At 36.9% G+C, this 21,691-nt stretch overlaps 1 protein-coding gene across 1 annotated transcript in view; it reads left to right on the top strand.

The window, feature by feature from the left end:
* Window positions 1-21,691, top strand: part of OCA2 (OCA2 melanosomal transmembrane protein) — a 189,865-nt gene that overhangs the window by 141,003 nt on the left and 27,171 nt on the right. The window contains exons 22-23 of the mRNA XM_057404472.1: window positions 4,052-4,145; window positions 15,831-15,924. Coding sequence (XP_057260455.1) covers window positions 4,052-4,145; window positions 15,831-15,924 — 188 coding nt within the window. The remainder of the gene's footprint in view (window positions 1-4,051; window positions 4,146-15,830; window positions 15,925-21,691) is intronic.

Raw genomic sequence — 21,691 nt, 5'->3', positions numbered from 1 at the left:
ATAAAGACATGATTTGCTGGTTTTCTGTCATTTTGCAAGAATAGACAAAATGGACAATATAAGGTGATGCTTTCTACTGCACTGCGCAGCTGATAAGTGAAAATACATACACTTCCACTTTTATTTGCAGCTATGTACTTCCACAGTATATGTTATAAACAAAGATTTTCTTCACAAGGCTTGATTTTTATTAAGATAGCTATATAGACATATGTGCCAACATCTGTAGACACTAGTGTTCTTTTGCATTAGCTCATATCCTGTATATATTATACACGTAACACCTTATACAGAATCAAGATGAATGGCTTTCTCCTTTCTGTATTGAGTCTTTGAGGACACTATCCTTTTTCCAGGTACAGTCATTATTTTTTACAGTTGAGCTTTTCTGTTTTAGTACCTGGAGACAGATAGTCTTACAATGAATGGGTGAGGGGGATATGACTTTGCTTTATTGAGCTACATCACTCATTTTATCTAAATCCTGACAATCAAGCAGCAGTGTGGGGTGCATCAATATCAAACTTTTCAGCAAAATTAGCAAGTTTTCGAGAAACTAGTCAAATAGAGATTTATCCTGGTAAGACACTTGAAATAAAGGGTGTAAGAAGATGAAAGCTCTTTTTCTCAGATATTATTTTTTTTCTTCTAATATTGATAAGGATGCTGTTGACATAATCTGATGAAGGAATAATGAAGGAAACATGAAGCTTCATAAGCTTTAACTTTTGTTCTTTTGCTGTTGAGCAGCACTTTGTAAAAGCAGGAAATAATCTATTCAAAAAAAGTTAAATCAATGGGACAAAGATATTTATACAAATGTATGTATACACCAGTTTACAAGGTATTCTAGCTTGGAGTGCTTTTGATGCTATTGTTAATGTTTATGCCTGGAATCAGAAAGAGTTGTAGAACCAATATATTTTTTTCAAAAACATTGAAAAGTACAGTGAAAAGTTTCCTGCTACCCCATTTATATTTTGCATTTCTGTTTTTAACACTCAGGTGAGTTATAGCAGCTAAGGTTTGAGATACTGATAGTTCAAAACTGTTGCCTAGTACATAATTGTGACAATATGTGACAAAAAAGTGTTAAAGACGATTTTGGGACAAAACAGAGAGGCAGGTTCCTTTGTAACTGACTCTGTTGCATGATCCTTATCTATTTAAAATGCAAATGCTTAAGCGATGAGAAAAGCCCATTGGCTTTAATTGCTTCCCAACATTGCTTCAAGAGTTCTGGCTGATGATCAAGTTTCTTCATTGTTTTTTTCTGGAGAAGGAAGGTTATTGGGATGAAAATTAGAACAATCTGTTTGCATTATGCCAACTTTTAGATCAAAAAAAATAGATGCCAGTGACTTGGAAACCTTGTGGCATTCAGTTGACACACACAGTAATCCATAATGGTTGCAAAAAATTAGTGTATTTTATGAATTGAGCTAATAGTACTATGTGAAACACTAGAAATTTAACTGTATGTTTTGCATTTGTCTTTCATGTCATTATTCAAAACATATGACACAGCATTCCTTGTTGGAAATACCTGTCATTTACAAAGGATATGTGCATGTTAAACCTAACTTCAGGCATGTGTCAGAGATCTGTAGGACTTCCATTCCCTATATGACTCATAACCATTATTCTTTGGTAGAAATGAATTCCTTTAAATAGGGAAAATATTCTAATTCAAGTATACACATATATGTATTGCTAAGGCATGTTTCGATGTTTGTCCCTTGCCACAAAATTTATGTTTTGTCAAGGAGAGAACAGTAAAACCAAGGGGGTCAAGTGCATATTTGGGGTCCTAAAATACTCTTTTTTTGTGTTTAAAAAAGGAAAAGAAAGGGAGATTCAAGCATGTTATACACTTTTGTACCTTCTCTTGGTACATTGCAATGCACTTTTGTGTTTAAAAGAAGACACAGTGAGTTGAAACCTTTGTTGAGTGACTTTTAGAGGGTTTCTTTGTCTTTAATCAGTAGAGAATTACAGAACACAGAGGTCCTGATGCTGAGCTCCTTCACTGAGCAGAGAACCAAATATTCTGATGGGAGTATTATGCATATGTGGCTGCAAATACCTAGCAGTGAATCATCTTATGGAATTGCTGTCTGTGATCTCTGTTTTACTTCTCCCTTCCCCTGTCCTTCACAGTGCTGTAATTAGGGAGAGGGCTTCTGGAGGGCTGTAGGGCTTTGCTTTCTGCATGGTTTTCACCAGCAAAGTGTGAAAATGGCGTTACTTGCTCTGGGCTTGGGAGCTGGCTGGCAACAGCTTCAGGACCAACCTCAAAGCAAGAAAATAGGATTAACATTTTAATCTCCTTTGCCTAACCACCTTCTCTGTGCTGTGCAGGGCAAGCACAAGGAGGAGTCTAATTTAAAAGGTATTGCTAGTCTGCATGGCTCAGATTGTGTCCTGCAACAAGTGAGTTACTGTAGTACATCAGGATACTTGCAAATGATCCTGAGGAACCAAATAAACGATTTTGGTTTTCTGGACAAAATTATGTAGTAGGAGAAAATGCTTGATTTTGATTGAGCAAAGATTGAGCTTGTCATGTGATTTCAGTGTTTGTGTTTAAATTTTGGGTTATGTTGAAGCACTGTGTTGTTTTGAAATACATATGACAACAGACATTATGTTGTAACAGTGATAGTTTGAGAGAAACCACCAACCAGTTGGTGGGGAGAAATTAAATTTTTCATTACCGTTTAATGGAAAAAAAACGCAGGCAGGAGATCGGGCATGCAGACCCTTCTTTAGGCCTTAAAATAGAAATAGACATCTTCAGGCAATGTACAATTCAAGAATAATTGTTTAGACATTAACTTATTTAGGTTAATCAATTACAGGATTTAAGAGAGATTATTAGCAGCACTGGAAGAAGGGATGTGGAAAGGGTTTTAATTCTTCATAAAGCCTATATATTGCTCCATACCAAAAGAACATGCACAGTCAGTAAAGCTGAGCATCGCTCAGCCATCAAAGTAAAAACATTTTTCAGGAAGCAGCTGTTCCACTTCTGAGATCACACCCCTTGAGGGGGACCTGTGAAATATTTTCAGATGACAAATTGGAGGATTAAAAGTCCCAGCTCTATTCACTACTGAAAATCATGGACTCTGAGAAAGCACTGATTTTAAGATGTATAATTCCTTCCTCCTTAGGCTGTTACTTCTTCTTTCTCTCTTCCTTTTGGTCCCATAGACCTCTGTACACATGAAAACCAGGCTAATAACATTATTGCCTCTCCCCTTGCTAATGACCTTTCCTACAGGTACTGATTATACCTTTCTTTCAAACCAAGAAGTTACACACTTAATTTGAACTCAAAACATTTTTCTCAATTAACATGAATTTTTTTATTTTATTTTAGTTTAGTTTAGTTTAGATTAGTTTAGTTTTATTTTATTTATTTTATTTTGCAAATATTTCCCGGTGAACTAAACTTACTTTCTCTGGTAAACATAATGTTCTAATAAAGAGTAAAATATCAGTTCTGCTTAAGAATTCATTTTTTCCCTAACAGTTCAGACACTTTTGATTATAACAAGGATTTCAGAATTTTTTAGTTAGTGACACATGGTCTACAGCCATCTTGAATTGTGAAGGTCTGGGCATCTCTTCCCAGTAAGAAGAGGGGATATATGTTTCATGAGGTTTCAAGGTTCATAGGTTTCAAGAGGGGATATAGATATAAAGAAATGGACGGGGAATTTATTTGCAGTCACTGTCAGTTTCCTGTTGAACTAGAAGGATCTGATGGGAAGCACTTGTAACATTAAGAAAGCCTCAGTTTTGTCAGCAGTACCTGTGTCAGGCTTGGCCTTACTTTGGTGATAGCTTCTCTTTGGTTTGTGGGACTTGCACAGTCAGTGGGGAATATGATGCAAAGATGCTCATTAAAAAAAAAAAAGAAAAGAAAAAGAAAAAAACAACCACCCACAAGTTATTTTTGGACTTGGTGGTGGTTTATTTAATGAATTTTATTTATATTATGCTGATAATGTCTCCTGAATCTCTCTCTCTTTTTAAACCACAGATTCCTGTACTTCTCAACCTGGGTAAAGATCCTGATGTTAACTTGCCTATGAAACCATTAATATTCTCACTGGCCATGGGTGCATGCCTTGGAGGTAAGAGTGTATGTCAGAAAGCTGTCATAAGGTAATAGCTATGCAATTACGGTATGTATAAACTGGCATAATAGGTTCAATGATTTTATTATACAAAGCATAGGGAGGGCCTGATCCAGTTCAAAGGACTCCTGGATAAGGATTCCAGTGTCTGTCTGCTGCTGCAATAGGATTTTTGCAGTCTGTGTTTGAAGACCATATCTGCATAAAGTACAGATTCATAAAGAAGCAGTCCAGATGGTGCTTATAGGGTTCTGATCTTTTGTGAGAGAAATACAAAGATACATTTAGTTTTCAGAACAGACACCACCATTGCTCATTGAAAAGTTGCAGAAAATGTGTTACAGCTGAGATCTGAAGGCTTGATTCAAAGTCTGAAGAAGTTACTGAGAGTTTTTCTGGCTGTCTCACAGAAATGTTTTGAGTGTCCATTTGCTGACCTATTTAGCACTCCTCATGCTAAAGCAAGCCTTTTTGAAAGTCTTTAAGAAATACACCTCAAATAATGAGAGCTAGTGCCCATCTTGGATTTCTTGTATTGTCAGTGCATTAGCACAAAACAAGCAGATGCTTTCATTAATTTTTTTTTTTTAATTCTAAATGTGCCATGTATGTTTTATGGGCCCAGAATTTCATCACTAAATTAATTACATCAATGTTTATTGATTATTTTTTTGATATTTTGCAAATGGCTTATGAAGGTGTTATAATGTTTCCAAATAGCAAGTGTACTAAGGGCAATTAAAATGTATGTTTTTAATGAGAAATGAAGTTAATATTTTTTTTTACTACTGAGAATTTTAATGCTAGTTACATTGTATTGGGCTGTGTTTTGATCCCTGAACTCATCATTATATTGTGACTTTAATCTGTTGCTCTTTAAAATCAGTGATTTGAATAATCAGCATATCTTTATATAGATATTTCCCATAAAGATATCATCTTTCTTCACAATTTGCTAATCACTCAACACAGTCTGATTTCATTAAACTTTAGGATATAAAAAAAAAGAATAAAACGGCATAAGGAATATAAAGTTGGCCAGGTTATACTGATTTATTCTGTGTGGGAGTCACTTCACCAGCCTTGGAGCCTTTACAAGTCTCAGCTGATTTTCCTAAAACATTAGTTTTCATCTTAACATAAATTCCTTTAATTTGATTCGTTAAAGAGCTGCCAGGATATTAAGAGAGACTTCTGTGTATATGCACTATGAGGCAAAAGTAAAAATATAAATTAAAGGCACTAGAGAGGTATACAGAGTGCCCAGGTGTTCAGATAAACTCCACCAAATATTTGGATAAAAAGTTAGATCATTATCATTATTAGGAAAAAGCTTAAAGTCTCCAGACTGTGGTCTATTAGGATAAAGCTGAACATACACTGAGTTATACTGGCAAAGGTCTCATAGGAGTGTTAGCCTGAAAATTAATATGATGCGTCTGGCTTTCCCATGTCCAAACAAAATCTAATGCAAAACATCGTATTGTTAAGGTATGAAAAGTCTGGAAAAGCTTTTTCTTGAAAATATTTTGTAGCCCCAAGAAAGCATTGAGGTTTATAGCAAAAGACTGGATCTTATCACTCCTTATGTAACCAAAGGCTCTTGGCAAATAAGATGTTTTGTAAAAGAGACATAACTACATATTTTAGGGTTATTTTTTTACTGCATAATGCAGAGCTTCAATTCTGGTAATTTGATGGCATTGCTGGGGTTCAAGGTAAACACAGTAAAGGGAACATAGATGCTTTTTGCTGCATAAAATGTGTCTCTAAAAGTGAGAAGGGATAAAAAAATCTTGTCTTTTAATCAAGGAAACCAAGGAAAGTGGTGGCCATGGCAGTTCCTGGTGGGATGGTTGCAATTTTGAAATCGTTGGGTTTTCCTCAGAATTTGCTGGTTCTTTTCTGGCAGAAGTTTTCTTCAGGTCATGTCAATCTTACATAATTAAGAAGTAAACATGGTAATTTTTCTTGTTCTGGAAATTTAGGATTACACTTTTCCCAACTATCTGTAAGAACTTCAGTTGTAAGTTAGGAGTCTGGTTGCCCCAGGCTCCCTGTTTGATGCTGCGGATGTCTGGGAGGCAAATATTTATTCAACCACTGAAACTGCCAGATGCTCTCTGCAGAGCACATCAGGCCCCTTATATGCAGAACTTCAGTAATTGAGTTGGTTTCCCAAAGACAGGTGTTCTGACAAATCTGCACCTGTACTTCTTTTGCACAAGGGGACATTGAATAAGGCTTTAGTCATGAATGCTTCCTATTATAGTACATGATGGACTTATACTACTTTTTGAGACTGAGTTGTATCCAGACTTTCCAATAGTGTCTAGGGAATGCTGCCCTGAAATTTTGGAGGACAAAGGAAGATTGTTAGCTACAGAAATTTCAGAACAAGAGGAGCTCTAATTGCACTGCTTCTATTGGATTGTGAGTTTTAAAATCACATGAAAAAAGGATTCAACTCAATTTGAGTAAATACACATTCAGGAATTCACCTGTTAGGACTGTTCACAGCTAGACTTCTATACAGTTAAGACTGTTTAGAACTAGTTTCTTTACCGAACTGAAGAGGTTATACCTAAGATATTATTTGAAAGGGTTTTTTACGTCTGACATTTAAACATCTGGCATTTATTTGTCTTTTTATCTCTTTTTTCATGACTTAGAAAAGATATGTTTTTGAAAAAAAAGAAGAAAAAAAAAGAGGAAAAAAAGATTGAATTCGTATCTGAGAGTTCCTACCTTCTGAGTTCTTAGTTGCTAGAGAAGAAAAGTGCAAAAAGTATTTCTCTGATGTAGTGACTATTACTGTGGTCTGAAGGGGATATTTTCTACAGTGTCTAGTTTTGCAGTATTTTTCTTCTCTGTATATTTTTCTGAAACATCATTGTCACAATTCTGCCGAAAGAGGCAATCTAGGATGCCTACAGCTGTGTTATTCCAGCCACACAATCTTGGTTATAAGCATTACTTCAAGAAAGGAGACAGGAGAGGGCTGCTGGCACCTTTCTTCTAAGCTTCCAGGGTCAAAACCCAGGCGTGAATAAAATCCATTATCCACAGGATATTGTGCTAATTACACCTATTACAGCTATCCCACAGTGTAGATAAATAGTGGGATTTCTCTCAGTGGTCCAGTGCTATAGCTATTCCATCTCTTGGCACCCTTCATCAGGTATCTTGGTGCAGATAGGGCCTTGCACAGTAGAGTATCACTGATTTGTTATTCCTGCTGACTCTGGTCCATAATATCTTAAACTGGTTTTAAAGCTTCAGACACATTGAAGGTAAAAACACAGGAGTATTGTTTAAATTTCTAAACCAACCCTTCTTTGCAATATGAGGGAAAAGCAATAGCCTTCAATCAAACATAAACTGTGTTAAAATACATAATAATTAATATTATGGAAAAAGCACAACTGTAGGTCCTTTGAAGTTATTTTATAGTTACAATAGATCAAATTTGTGTAACACTTTTCAATTTGAAAGATTTAAAATGGCTATCAAGAGCTGAATGCATGCCATCAAAATATAGCAGTTATTTAAGAGGAGCATTATTCAGCTTTGGTTTTGAACTTAATTGTTGTGTAATTGAATACGCAATACAATGTGTATTTGCAACTGTAGGAAAATATAGAGAGAATATATTTACCTGAGCTTGTTTTTAACCAGGACACTGGTACTGAAAGTTCCTATTATTTCCAAAGGAGCTTTTTAATGAGGAGTCCTGGGGCTCAGTTTATATGTCTTGTGGGTGAGACAACCCTGACTTAGACAAGTATTTTTTCTATGGATATAAAACTCATCACCCAAGTGAAAGGGTGGTATTGTAGGGAATGAGAGTGACTTGAGATCTTTCAAAAGGAAAAGAATGTTGCTGTTCTTTACTTTGAAAGGCAGGCAAAACAAATAAGAAAATTTAGGAAATGTCTCAGTTTCTCTTGAAAGACCTCAGTGCAGTCTTTAGCAGCATTAGTGCCTTTAAATTGTGCAGATCTAGAAACAAAATACAGCAGGTATTTTATATATCTTACACTAACATCTATTTTACTTTCTGAGTATACTTGGCATTGTTTCTGTGATGTTAGCGACGATGGAAATGAGTAATGGTCTTAAACTGTGATTACTGTCCAGTAAATAGCAGTATTATTACTTGTTCTTAACAAAGAACTCATTCAGGCATTAACATAAAGTTTTGGGTTTTGTTGTAGCATGAAGAGCTGCATCACTGGATACATACACAAGGCATCTTTTCCCTCCATCAATATTTGAATGCCCAAACTGTCCTGTTGCTGTTTTCTGGAACAGGCAGAATCAGTAACCTTCTATAAAAATCCAGCTGTTGTTTTCCAAACTCTGGGCCATCTTCATGCTTTCTCAGTGTGGTGTTCTTAAAGTCCAACAGTGCTGTGGAGTCTTTGGTATGAAAGCCAGGCTCATTACCAGAGTCCTTGCAGCTAAAAGAGATTCTCTAATCTTTAAGATTACTGAAGATAATCCTCTGTGGCATGGAAGATATACAGAAAAAAGCTGTTAAAGTGAAATGTAAAAACAGCTAAAACCGAGTGTGTACCTTTGAAAGATGTACCTTTTTCTGTATTAATGCTGCATCAGAGACCTGCTTGGCTTTAAGGCACTGAGTTAATCTGGAAAAGAATAATAAAAAAAAAGCCATATTTAACCTAGTTGATTTTTCTCAGGAAGAATATTTTTCTAAGATTAAAAAGAGTTACCTTGGCACACATGCCTATATAGATGTATGTATGTTGTTAAGGGTGAAATGTGAATTGTATGGGGTATATGCCTTTTCAGCTGTACTGATGAGGGTTTATAGTTTGGATGGTAAATCTTAGATTTAGGAAAAGAATTTATACCAAACATCAAGATCACATGATTATAATGCTTGCATTACTGTTAATTTTGAAATGCAGTTTTCAATCTGTATAAAATAACTGCTCGCTATGAATTTCTGTTTTGAAAAAGACACTTGAACCATAGCAAAACATAAGAGGTAGGCTTTAATAGCAAGTAAATTTGATTAAACAGAATCTGAATTTACAGGAAATGATAATTCTAAAATAACTTAATGGAGGGACACTGTTTTGTTTTCCTTTAGTAAAATTTCCTTGGTCTGCTCAGCTTCAAAGTGAGTTATGATAAAGTTAAATAATGTACTTTTATGCCAGGTTTCTCTATGTGGAACTATTTTTCTATATTTGGTCCTTAATAATGCTACATATAGAGAAGCTGTGAAATTATGCTGACATTGTTCTAGTCTCCGAACCTAAAAATCATATATTTAAAAAATGTGCAAACTGGGACTTGTGTGCAGCATTAAAAACTTTAAATGGAACCTACTTGAATATGTGCTTCAGGGCATGAGGGAATGGCATGTCAGAACACACAGCTGATGCTATCCCTCCTTATACTAGTTTATTTTACCATTGTACTGGGTAAGTTGACTTCAAGGAGCGAAGTGCCTTTAGTGATCACCTCAGGTTTTATGTCTCTTTCACAGGTGTCTGGATTTGAAAGAAGTATATGAGTTTATTTGTGTCTTTTAAGTCACAAGTGCAGGAAGTCCAGCAATTTGCCTTATTTATTTCTCACTTCTAGTAGAAAAGTGACAAATTTAAATTTCACCTTTTCTTCTCATAGAAAAAATGAAGTTTGAATAGTACAATACTTAAGAGTAACTGTTCTGTACAGCAGTGGTGATAAAAAATGGTAAAATTCACCTAATTAAAAATGTTGGATTGAATGCAGTTCAATGAACTCTTCTGATTTAACTCCAAAGTTTGATTTAAAATATTTTTCTATTACAAAATAGAATTTAGAAATACTCTAACACTTTTTCTGTTCTAAAAAGTCCACGTGTATGCATTTGTGCAGAAACACTCTGTTCAGAATGTTTCCGAATCAGTAAAATAAAAAAATATTTGTGTCATAAAACTGCAATCTATAACATACAGCAATGTGGAATAAGTTCATGCATGCCTTCTCCCCCTTACTTCCTATGACATGAAGTTCCTTATTAGTTTAGGGACTGTTAATGGTTTAATTGGCCTTGATTCTGTAGCTGTTTATTTATTGCAAAGTTTAATTATCCAGGGCTTGTTAATTTCCACATTAAAAATACTGAAGGATATTCAAGACTTTTACACTGTTAAAAAAATATTCAAAACTTGTAGACATTTAACAGATGAACATAAATAGCTTTGTTTAATGAGGCAAGAAGCAAAACAGAAGATTAGATTTTTGTGAAATAATAGAAAATATCTGAAAGCTGGAAGGCTGCTTCCTATAATGCTGCTCAAAACCACAACTATCCAGTGTGTACTTCTGCAGCCAGATTTGTTGCATTTGTTCAGTTTGTGCTTCAGTAGAGAATACGATACGGAAAGAAGTCACATGTGTTGGTCTACATTTATTTAATGATGTAAAGCACATTGGAGACCACACAGAGTTTTCTCTTCAAAATTGCTGGGAAACAAGCTTCCTTCAGGAAAGTTTGTTTTGCCACTGATTACAGCAAAAAGCAGGACTGAGAATCCTTACCCTAAAATTATTCATGACTCTGTAACAAACTCCTAGTTTCAGATGGAAAACCCTTGTCTTGGAGAAAGCTGTGTCAACAGCTGTGCCTGTGTAAAACTGGGCCCACCACAGATGTTTGTCCAATCGAGGCCAGGGAAAAGCTGTTTTCAAGGCTTGCGTTGACATGAAAACAGATAGTTGTTTTGCTTTTGCATTAGCTATCCAGATATACAGGGAATAGAAATGCAGAAAGTCTGCCTGTTAAGCACACGTGTAGTAACTTATTATCCGCCATGAGAACATGTGGAGGGGAAGTGGTCTGTAGTGCTCATAACAAAGAAGAACTTTTCCATAAACAATCCAGTCTTAAGCTTGCTGTTGCACAAGGTACTATCTCCTTTGTATCTGAGAAAGTTTCTGTTCGAAGGCTGCTCATTTTAGGCCAAATAGCTTTATTAATGATAATCCCTTCCCTTTGATTTTTCAGTGCTTTGAGTCATAAACACTAATCCTGCCAGGCACTTTGAGGTCTTTCCAGGCAATCATATTAATGCAGCAAACCCAAGGGTTAGGCTTGCTTTTGAGAGGGAGATACCGAAGGGACTCCTGAGAACTAAAGGTATTTAGATATAATAGATGTGCTGCTGAAAAGTGAAAATCAAACTGAGAATGAGGCTTAAGCGAGAGGAAATATGTTACTGATTCAAACTCTTGTCTTTTCTTATTAAGATTCTGCTCCGATTTTCCAGCCCTTCCTTTAGTAAGCTTAATCAGTTATCCAGCATTGATTTTTCAGCGCATTGCAGATTACAGTCATCTGGGCAAACTCTTTATACTGAGGGAGAGGCTATCCGGGCCCAAGAGAAGTGCATTATGTGTGATGTGCAGGTTTTGTGTGTGAATTTGGCAGTCTCTGAAGGAGTGATGTAGCAGAGGGTATGGCTGAACAATGGGTTGAGAAGTAGCTACAAATGGAAGCAGAAGGCTGGAAGAAGCAGGGCTAGTGGATACTGCAGTAAGTTCAGGCTTACCAAACCTTGTTAACATTTTCCTGTTTGTACCTTTAAGTTAGCTGGACAGTCAAAGGCATGCTTTAGTTTGTGGGGTTTGGTTTTGGATCTTTCTTGATAGCTTTATCCTTAACCAAAACTGACAAATACTTTCTTATACTTTGAGTTGATTTCACATTCCCTAAAGATACTCAAAGTAATTTGCTTTGAGAAATATCAGATACTTTTAGATCACCTTTGCTGGACAGAAACAGTAGAAGAATTTTTACTGTGTTTCTGCAATGATTGTGCAAAGTTAGGGCAGTTTCATGGAAAAACTAATATGATCTGTGAGGACCCTCCTCTGTCATCATCTTCTCTGTAGCCTAGGCAGCAACAGCAGGTCTTCAAGTGACATATCTGCATCTTTCTATGATCACACTTCAAAATGAGATTCTTTTTTTCTTTTTTTTTCATTATAAAAAGGTCTTTCTTGATTCACGCTTATGAATTATTAAGTGCAGTTAGTATTGAAAACAGTGCATGTAGTCTACCAAGAATAAAAGGTGGAATTGATATGCAGGATAAAATGTATGGCTTACTTCATACATATCATTCAATATCGATGTTAGAAATATACTGTTTAATTAATTGCAATGAATCCAGCTTCTTAATAACCATCTGCCTTGTGATAAAGGATGAGTTACAGAAAGGGTAATCAAAAAAAGTTACAATAGGAGTTCTAAAAACATATTGGTTGTTCCAAAGTTATTCTTTGATACAGTTTGTGTGTTGTTACATTTTGAGCATACAAACAAGCAAGCGTCTTTGCTATGCTTTTAAACTTAGATATTCTTAAGACTGAAATGATGTAAACATGAAGTCAAGATTGGGTGAAGTCCTAGAAAATGCTTGTTTTTCATTTGCATCAATTGGGATTAATTTAATGTGTGTAGGTTTCCATGTGCATTAACCTGGTCTTGGGTTTTCTGTCATTTGGATGTCATAGTGTTGCTGTTTCACTAATGAGTTAAATATCTGCTGAGGAGACAGATGTTCCTGGGAAGAGAAACAAAAGTTTGTCTCTGTTTGCACTGTAGTTCTTTGAAACCTGCTGAGCCAGTACCTAATTAAACTGCACACACACTCTGAATAACTGGAAAAGAAATGCTGCTCCTTTCAGATAACATTTAAGGTAACAATTTCTTCTCAAGTGAGATCTACTTGGGGAATAAATTCACTGTTGATACAGAAACTCTTTCCATAATACTTCATTATGTGAAGGCATTACTACAGCCTATGTATAGCATAGGAGAATGTGTGCCATTTGGAGAAATTGACTGTATCTAGTCACGGCCATGGGAAAAGTGTGGTTTCAGTTCTCTTTCTTTAATTTGAAGCCAGAGTGATTTTCCTTGTCTACAAGAATATTATTCCGACAGTGATGTCCGATTGTGCTACATATTGAGCAGAAGCCTCTTATGCGATGTTTGGAGGCTGTAGTCTACTGATTAGTTTTGGAATTGAAAATTCCTCAAGTGTTGCTGCCTGACTCCTCTAATAACATCAGGCTATATTCACTTGGTTTGTTTTTGCCTTAAACTACAGATTTTGTGTCTTGGCTTTCTCATGACAGAGACTATGAGGAGCACTGATGTTCTAAGTTCAATTTCATATCTTTTAACATGCATTAAAGTAACTAAAATATTATTTGAGGCAAAGAGAAGGTAAGATGAGCTATGAAGTTCCTAATGACCAGTGCTAGACACTATTTTTTAAAGGTTTCTGTTCCTGTAGTAAGGTTAGTCATCTTTTCTCCACAACTGAAACATGTATGAGTTTCACTGTGTATGGTAAGAAGCCTAGGTCACAAATAGCCCTTGGTATCTCCTGGGAATGCTCCACGATGCTTTTGTCATCCTTAGGGATATATCCTTCTATTGATGTGCAGTTCCACTAACATAAGCAGAGTTCCTCATGGACAGACAGGACCTGTGCACCCAGCAATAGCTCCTTTCCAATATTAAAACCCTAAAACCAGGGCAAGTAGGAAACAGCACAGCTGGCAGAGAAAAAAAGAAGGGGTGGGGGAAGGACAATTACATATTTAAAATAAAATTTATATTTGGGATTCCAAGGCATGAGGGGAATACTTTTCTCATCTCACATGGTAAGATTTCAGCTTTCTTGGTCCATAGTGGTATCAGCTGAAGAGCTGTTTGAGGTTACTGCTGAGAAACCAAACCACTCTCCTGTTTTTAGTAGGTGTTGTTTAAGCCACTCACCTGAGACAACAGATAGCCATGTTCAGATCTCTACCCCAGGATGAAAATCTGTTTGCTGCCTATTTTGTGTTGATAGTAATTGACTATCCTGGAGTAAATAAGAATAATGTTTTCTGTTTGTACTCAATTGGAAACATCTTGTCCACAGAAGGCCTTTTTGGAATTTGGCTTTCATGGCATCAAATAAAAAAAGAAAAAAAAAGAAAAAAAAAAAGAAGAAAAATGTCCTGGGTGACTTTGGATGGGTGTAGTTTCTCTAAGTTGTTGCTCTCTCCCTAGAATGGACAGCCAAGAACCTGTATCTCAGTATCTGCTGACACTGGTATGGCTGTCAATCCAAACTGGGATCAAAATTATTATAATCAAGCTTTTTCTCCTACCCTTCCTTCCTCCAATGTTCCTCCCACATCAAATCTTTTCTCTCCTTTTCCTTACTTCTGAAGTTTGTAACTTCATTTTATTTGAAGAGTGCTTTATTATGTTTTAAGAATATTTTTAGAAGTCTGCTCATTTTGTGTGCACTTAAGGCAATAATCCTTCTGCCTTTATTCTGACCTATTATTTGGTAAACTGATCTCTGGGTGACCTGAAACATTTGTTAAGTCAAAACAATTAACTGGAGCATTAATTTCCTTCTGATTGGTTTCTCTCAAAGTAAGACCAGAAGAGTCTCCACTGAGCAGGGCCAAAATGAGAAGGGTAACTATATGCCAATGGGAGCAAAGGAAGACATGCTTAGAATAATGGATTGTTAATGTAGTGATGTATGGCAAAAGAGATGACTTGCCACAGTATAAAAAAATTCTCCTAGATTGTTGACTCTTCTGTTCAAAATTTCAGTTAAGGAGAAAAATGTAGGAGTCACTGTCACATCCTGAGTCACGCCTTAGATCAGAAACATTTGCTGAAGACATCTGCTTTGTGGAAGTCATATATACAGCATTTCTTAAGTCTGAGGTATGACTCATGGGAAAGCTATAGAAAATGGTTCGGTCTTTCTGAGTTCTGAATACCTGACTTCTCTACATCATTGCCAGATTGTTAAAAGTTTAGAGAAAACACAAATTGTCCCTCTGTGTAGGGAGAGAAAGGGAAAAGCAAGAAACAGTTACTGAAAAGGCTTAGGAGAAGTACGTAGCTCTTCCAAGAGGATAGGTGCGCATTTTGAACATGTCATATTATTTTCCTTTGGTGTGTTCCTCTCCTAAGCGGACTTGTACAATGTAATTTGATGAAATTCAGTATATAAAGGTATGTTCCTTTATGTATTAAAGAACCACTGTGGTTTGGTAAGCAAACTGTACCTGTGTTGATCCTTTTGCTTTAGCAGAGAGATGTTGAACAGATCCATTCCTGTCCATTGTCCCACTTATTTTTAGATTTCTGTTAAAAAAACATACTTTAGCTATTAGTTACCCTCTCTATAAAAAAGACACTAATTCATCAACATCATGTTTGCATGAGGAAAAAAGCTATCATTTTTTCTTAGTATCCTCAAACCATTTTACCCTTTTTTCCCAGCTGTTCTGATGGTGCCTTCTTTTATGTAAAAACATAAATCAGCAAGTTTCTCTGAATGCAAGTACCTGGTGTCATTTTGACAACTGCTGGATTGGTCTTATGTTCCTTCACTATTTTTTTCTGGCTTATGCAGAATCAGAGAATAATACTAGGTTTACATTTCAAAGCATGAAGCTATTTATAGGATGTGGAGATACTGTCTATATGTTTCTTTTCAACCCTATGTAAGAGAAATTGATTTTTCTTTTCTAACTAGTACATCTTAGGACTTTAGCACAGAATAAATGAAGAAGAGTAAGAAGCAGAGCAAAACTCTAAACTTGTATTTGCTTTCTGAACTACAGGTAATGGAACATTGATTGGAGCATCCGCGAATGTTGTTTGTGCAGGAATTGCTGAACAGCATGGTTATGGCTTCTCTTTCATGGAGTTTTTCAGGTACAATTTTAAACTCCTTACGTTAAATCTGTCATTTTATTTTTCTCTAGGCAAACAACAGATTCTCAAAGGAGACAATCTGGAGAAAGTGTCTATAAAATTTGTTCCTAATTTGGTTTTGGCAACTGAAATGAGGGTGGAGGACAGATATTTTTACATACTGTGGATAGAATGCATAAAGGTGTGGAACCACAGAAGAAACAAAACTTCAGAAATTACTGCTTTGATCACCCTTAACTTACCCTAAGCTCTGTAATGACACTAAATTCTTGCTTTGTTATTTAATATTTTAAATGTAGTTTCTCATCTGTGTATTTTCACAAAATTCCACTGCCAGTAAAAAGTGGAATGTCCCAGTTTAGACTGAGTAGAACTTCACTATCCCATGAGCAAACCTATTTATCCAAAAGCAACTACTTCTTTTGACTAAATATTTATCATCTAAGAGTGAAAGTGTGATGCGCAGCTAGTAACAGGTTGAGTTGTTGTTTAATAATAATAATTTAATTAATAATTGTCGTGGTTTAAACCCAGTCAGGTAATTCGTTCGCTCACTTCCCCCCCTTTCTTGCCCTCCCCCTGCTCTCGGAGGGACGGAGAGGAGAATCAAAAGAATGCAACTCCCACGGGTTGAGATAAGAACAGTTTAGTAACCAAGGTATACATCGGACTTCCCCATCTTCCCGCATTACCCACCAAGTATATCCAGGTCCCTGCTACAATATGTAAAAGTTCTGAACCCAGGACAATAATTAATAATTGTTATTTAATAGTGGAAGTTCCTTTGCAGGTTTTTAAGGGACCAGGTGAACTTAATGCATACAGCAGTTTAATATTTTTCCAAACTCCTCCCGTTTTAGAGACTGTGATTGAAAGCTGTAAATGGAAACTGGCAGAGGACTAGACATGAAGTTAGAGTGTACTTGATTTATCTAAAGCATAATTCCTTGCTTATTTTTCTGCATGTTTAGGGCAAAGGATACTGTTAAGTTCACTCCAATATTTTTTTCTCTTTTTTCCTTATAGTTTTGATTTTAATTTCTCACTTCTACCAGCTTTCCTTTGTATTGTTACTTCAAAGCCTTCAATCCTGTGTAATTAATACGATTATTATATGGGAGTATCTGGAATAGAGACAATGATAATCCTAAAAAGAAAGGTGGTCTGAACTGTTCTTGCTAAAACTCTTGCTAGAAGCATGTGCTTCTGAGAGCGCAGTTTAAGTCTTCACACATAGTCTTCTGATGATATGATGTAGAAAGACAGAATGCCTATCAAATGAAAGTCTTGGTTGTCAGGACCTTTGGGACTGCAGTACAGTCTTACATAATACACAGTGATAGCTAACAGACTTCTTGGAAGTCAAGCCCTTGTACAAAAAATATGGTGATGCAGCAGTAATGGAGCTGTGGATTGTTCATGTTTCAACTTCAGATTTTCAGCTTGTCATCTGGGGACTTAACTTGTATGCAGCAGTATGTCTTCTGCGTAGATTTGTTCTTAATGCTTCCATGACACTGACAGAGTACCTAAGCAGAAACAAGGATTTAAAGCCTCTCTTTTTTAAGTCTCTTCAGCAGTGTTCACTGGACTATTCTTTGGGAAGGTTAAGGACAGTACATACGTTATGAAATTATCTTCTATACATAGGCTTTCAGTGGAAATGATTACTAGGGGAGGCTGTAGATGTTGCAAGCAAAGACGTGAGAACTGAATCCAGAGCGGTCACAGGCAGATAGCAATGGCTATTAATTAGCAAAAAGAACACAAAAGCCTACTTTTTTCCGGCTTCTTCTCAATCACTGAGCCAGCAGATCATGAGCTCCTTCACAATTTGTCTTAGGAAAATATTTGTTTCAGTTGAATGTGCTCCAGTTCATTATTTTCTGAGGCTTCTCCTGGCATTACATGTATTACATGTATCCCTTGAGGATTTTGATCTTGCTTAATTTTATATATGAAGGTTGTCTCAAAGCATGAAGTGATCTGTCTGCATTTCTTCCCTGTTTTGCCAGGATCACTCATTACGTTTCACATCCCTAGTAAGGGCCCTCTGCTATGCTTCTGCCAGTTTGTTAGTGTCTTATCTTGCAAATCCCTTTGACTCACCAGGGAAAAGTCATGGATACCATGTGTGGGGAGATGACGGCCCTCTGCTGCTTTACTTTTGCTAGATGTCTTCTGTGCAACCTGCGCTAGTATTGTTTGTTTTGTCCTTCTCAGATGTCTCTGTGCAGGAAACCCCTGAGATGCCTGTTCCCAGGTGCGGGACATACAGCACAGTGTGCTACCTCCCATACTCTTTATCCCTACCTGCATGCTCTTTCTTTCTGCAAACCACGTTTTGACAGGGTGGTCTGAGGAGGAAGTCCGGGCAGATGTGGGCAGGGCTGCTAAGCATGTCTGGTGAATAACCTTGACACAACAGGAGTGGAGAGGCTTTGGAAGTTGTGGGTGCCTTGTGGTGCAAGTCATCATGACTCTTAGTGTAGGGAGAGGAAAGAAAAAGCAAGAACCAGGCTCTGTATCTTGTAAGGGGGCTGATAGGCTCATGACCTTTTCTGCATGTGTCTTTGCACAGTGGCATTTGGTGTGGTTCATGGTTCCTCTTCTCTTTTTTTAAGAGGGGAGCAGTGGCAGCCCAGCTGGTGTGTTGTACAATGCTGTTTGGCTGCTCAGCCAGAGTCAGAGGAGGTCAGGTGTGATAACTTGCCTTAAATGCTGTGGTATGATGAGCCTGATGTGCTTCTATCTGGAATGCCTTCAGCCGAAGAAATCCTGTGCCAGGGTGTGCATGCCTGAATGGAGATGAATGCTGTAGTTTGCCAGAAGTCTAGTATCCCAAGGAAGGTCCCCCTCCAGGGGCACATTTAGTTGCTTCCTTCCCTGGATCAAGAGTCCTCCCAAACTGCTAGACATGGCTGGATGTAAGGGGAAGACAGCCCGCTCTGGTTTCCCATTCTCATTTTCCAAGCAGCTCAGGCCCATATGCTGGAAGTGCTGTGCCTGTAAAGGAGGCCCCAGTAGCATGGCATTTAGGTGAGAAGAACAATTTTTTGCTAATCTTGGTCCTGTAGAAAACATCAGATATGTTAATAATATGAAGGTAATTGCTCAGGGACAACATATATGAGTAAGCAGAAGGCAGGGAAAGATAATCACAGAATCACAGAATCCCAAGGGTTGGAAGGGACCTCAAAAGATCATCTAGTCCAACCCTCCTGCAAGAGCAGGGTAACCTAGAGTACATCACACAGGAACTTGTCCAGGCGGGCCTTGAATATCTCCAATGTAGGAAACTCCACAACCCCCCTGGGCAACCTGTTCCAGTGATGTCACTCTCACAGTAAAGAAATTTTTCCTGATGTTCACATGGAACCTCCTATGCTCCAGTTTACACCCGTTGCCCCTTGTCCTATCACTGGACATCACTGAAAAAAACCTAGCTCCATCATCCTGACACTCACCCTTTACATATTTGTAAACACTGATGAGGTCACGCATGTTATGACTTTTAGTCTAGTTATCAGAGAAACGTTAAATCATAAATACGAGCTTAACATAAAAGAAAAACCCAAATGTAAGGCATTACTATTTCTCTTGGCAAATGGTCAAGGAAAATGGCAGACAGTCTTTGCATGAGTGATTTCCAGAGGTTAATATAGTGATTTTTATGTCAATTAAGACTGTAGAACAATTGAGAGAACTTTTTTTTTGTCTAGGAATAAGATAAAAGATACAGCCTTGCAGCAGTCTCTTCCAATCTAGATGCTCATTTCAAGTTGGCTTTTATTTGTTTCCTTTTTTTTTTTAATTTTTACTAACATTTCTTAGATTTTGTTTGTTTGTTTGATGCAATACAGCAATCCATTAGTTCAGTCCACCCTATGGAATATCAAAATTATATTCTACAGAAATATTTTTGTTACCAATGAAGAATCTGGCTCCAGCTTCATAGCAGAAGTTCTCATTGCTGTAGGGGCTTTAATTATCTGTTTCCACTTGCTAATAAAATTGCCAGCCTGATTTTAATTTTCTCTTTAAGAGAGGCATTTATAACCTTATAAAGATACGTAGTATTTCAAACACAAAATAAGTCATGCTCCTTCATCCTATAGTAATTCACTACCAGTCACCCCGTGTGTCTGTGCTGCGTGATATGATTAAAAAAAAAAATAAATCAAGAATCACAGCTAAATGCTGAATTTATGTGACACAAAAAGAAAGTGGGTATTATGGGAAATACTCTATTTTTATTTCAAACAAATTTTGGCTGACTGAATATTTCAGGGTGAGGCATATATAGGTAAGAGAAGAATGAATTGGATAACTCTGTGTAATAAGAATACAGGAGAGATGATTTGGTACATGAGGAAGCAGTCTGTCCAGAGGAACAGGGTATGAATCTAAGGACCAAATTTATGTTACAGTGGTCAGGTTAGTTGAGCATGATCCTGAAAACATTGTACATAGTTTCTGCATTAGGTCTGCATTTTTCTGTCATTGCTATCTGTTTATATGTCATCTTAAGAGCTGAATGAATATTATCTGTCTTCTCTAGGAATAAAAATAATTTGGAAGTGTCTAAAAATATTGATTTCTGATAATACCTTAGGAAAGAACTTATTTTCATCATAGGATTTGTCTTGGGAGATACTCACAGCAAAAATATTTACAGTAGGATATCTCATTTATCCATGCTTGAGAGCACTGACCCATAAAGACTGTGAAATAGTGCTTTCCATGAGAACTGTCATTCATGCATGTGGGAGGACAAATGTAATGTTCCTTGCTACTGTCTGTGTATCCTGTTTACACAACATATTGAAAATAACTGTTAAAAAAAACAAATTAGGCTCTGTAAAGCCATAAAGATGTCTTTATTTGATTATGTGTTAGACAGCTATAGTCCTTTTCGTTAATTTTTCCTACTTTCTTGCTATTAACACCACTCTATGAGAAAAAGTGTAGCTGTTTTAAGGCTGATTCTGATCAGAATAAAACCAGCTGAAGTGTTTCGGGTGTGACTATTGATGATGGAGACTTCAGTTCAGCAGCATGGTATCTAAATACACAGAATCACAGAATAACAGAATCCCAGAATCCCAGAATGGTTTGGGTTGGAAGGAACCTTAAAGATCATTCAGTTCCAACCCACCCTGTCATGGGCAGGGATGCTTCATACTAGACCAGGTTGCTCAAAGCTCTCATCCAACCTGCCCTTGAACACTGCCAGGGATGGGGCAGCAACAGCTTCTCTGGGCAACCTGTGCCAGTGTCTCACCACCCTCACAGTGAAGAATTTTTTCTAGCATCTAATCTAAATCTACCTTCTTTCAGTTCAGTCATTGCCCCTTGACCTAAGCCGGAACACAATTCACCTGTGGGCTTTCTGATCAACTGTGCATCTCCAGAAGATAGAATTTTGGGATGTTCCAAGTATTTAACAAAGATCCATGGATACATATGAAAATATTTATTACAGATTTAGGGAACTGAGTTTAACAGATGTAGTTCAATTTTTAGCATGCTATTCACTATTATGCTACGAAAGGCAAAGCTATAGACAATCTTCATTTTCAGCTGATCTCTCAATGAAGCAGAAAAGTAGTTCAGCATGCATTCATCTTCCAATATCAGGTTCTAGGCTGGGTTTGTTAAGAAGAATGGCAGTTTTATTTCAGCTATCCAAGAACAGTCATTGTCAGTGTTGGTCTAAGGACTGCTTTTAAGCTTTATATTGACATTTGTGGCAGTTGAATAAAGC

Source organism: Pezoporus wallicus, unplaced genomic scaffold (assembly GCF_028554395.1).
Source record: "Pezoporus wallicus isolate ANWC-B61680 ecotype Strahan unplaced genomic scaffold, APGP_CSIRO_Pwel_v1 contig_5787, whole genome shotgun sequence".
NCBI classification, from domain to species: Eukaryota; Metazoa; Chordata; class Aves; order Psittaciformes; family Psittacidae; genus Pezoporus; species Pezoporus wallicus.
This window is presented reverse-complemented; position numbering and strand designations above follow the sequence as displayed.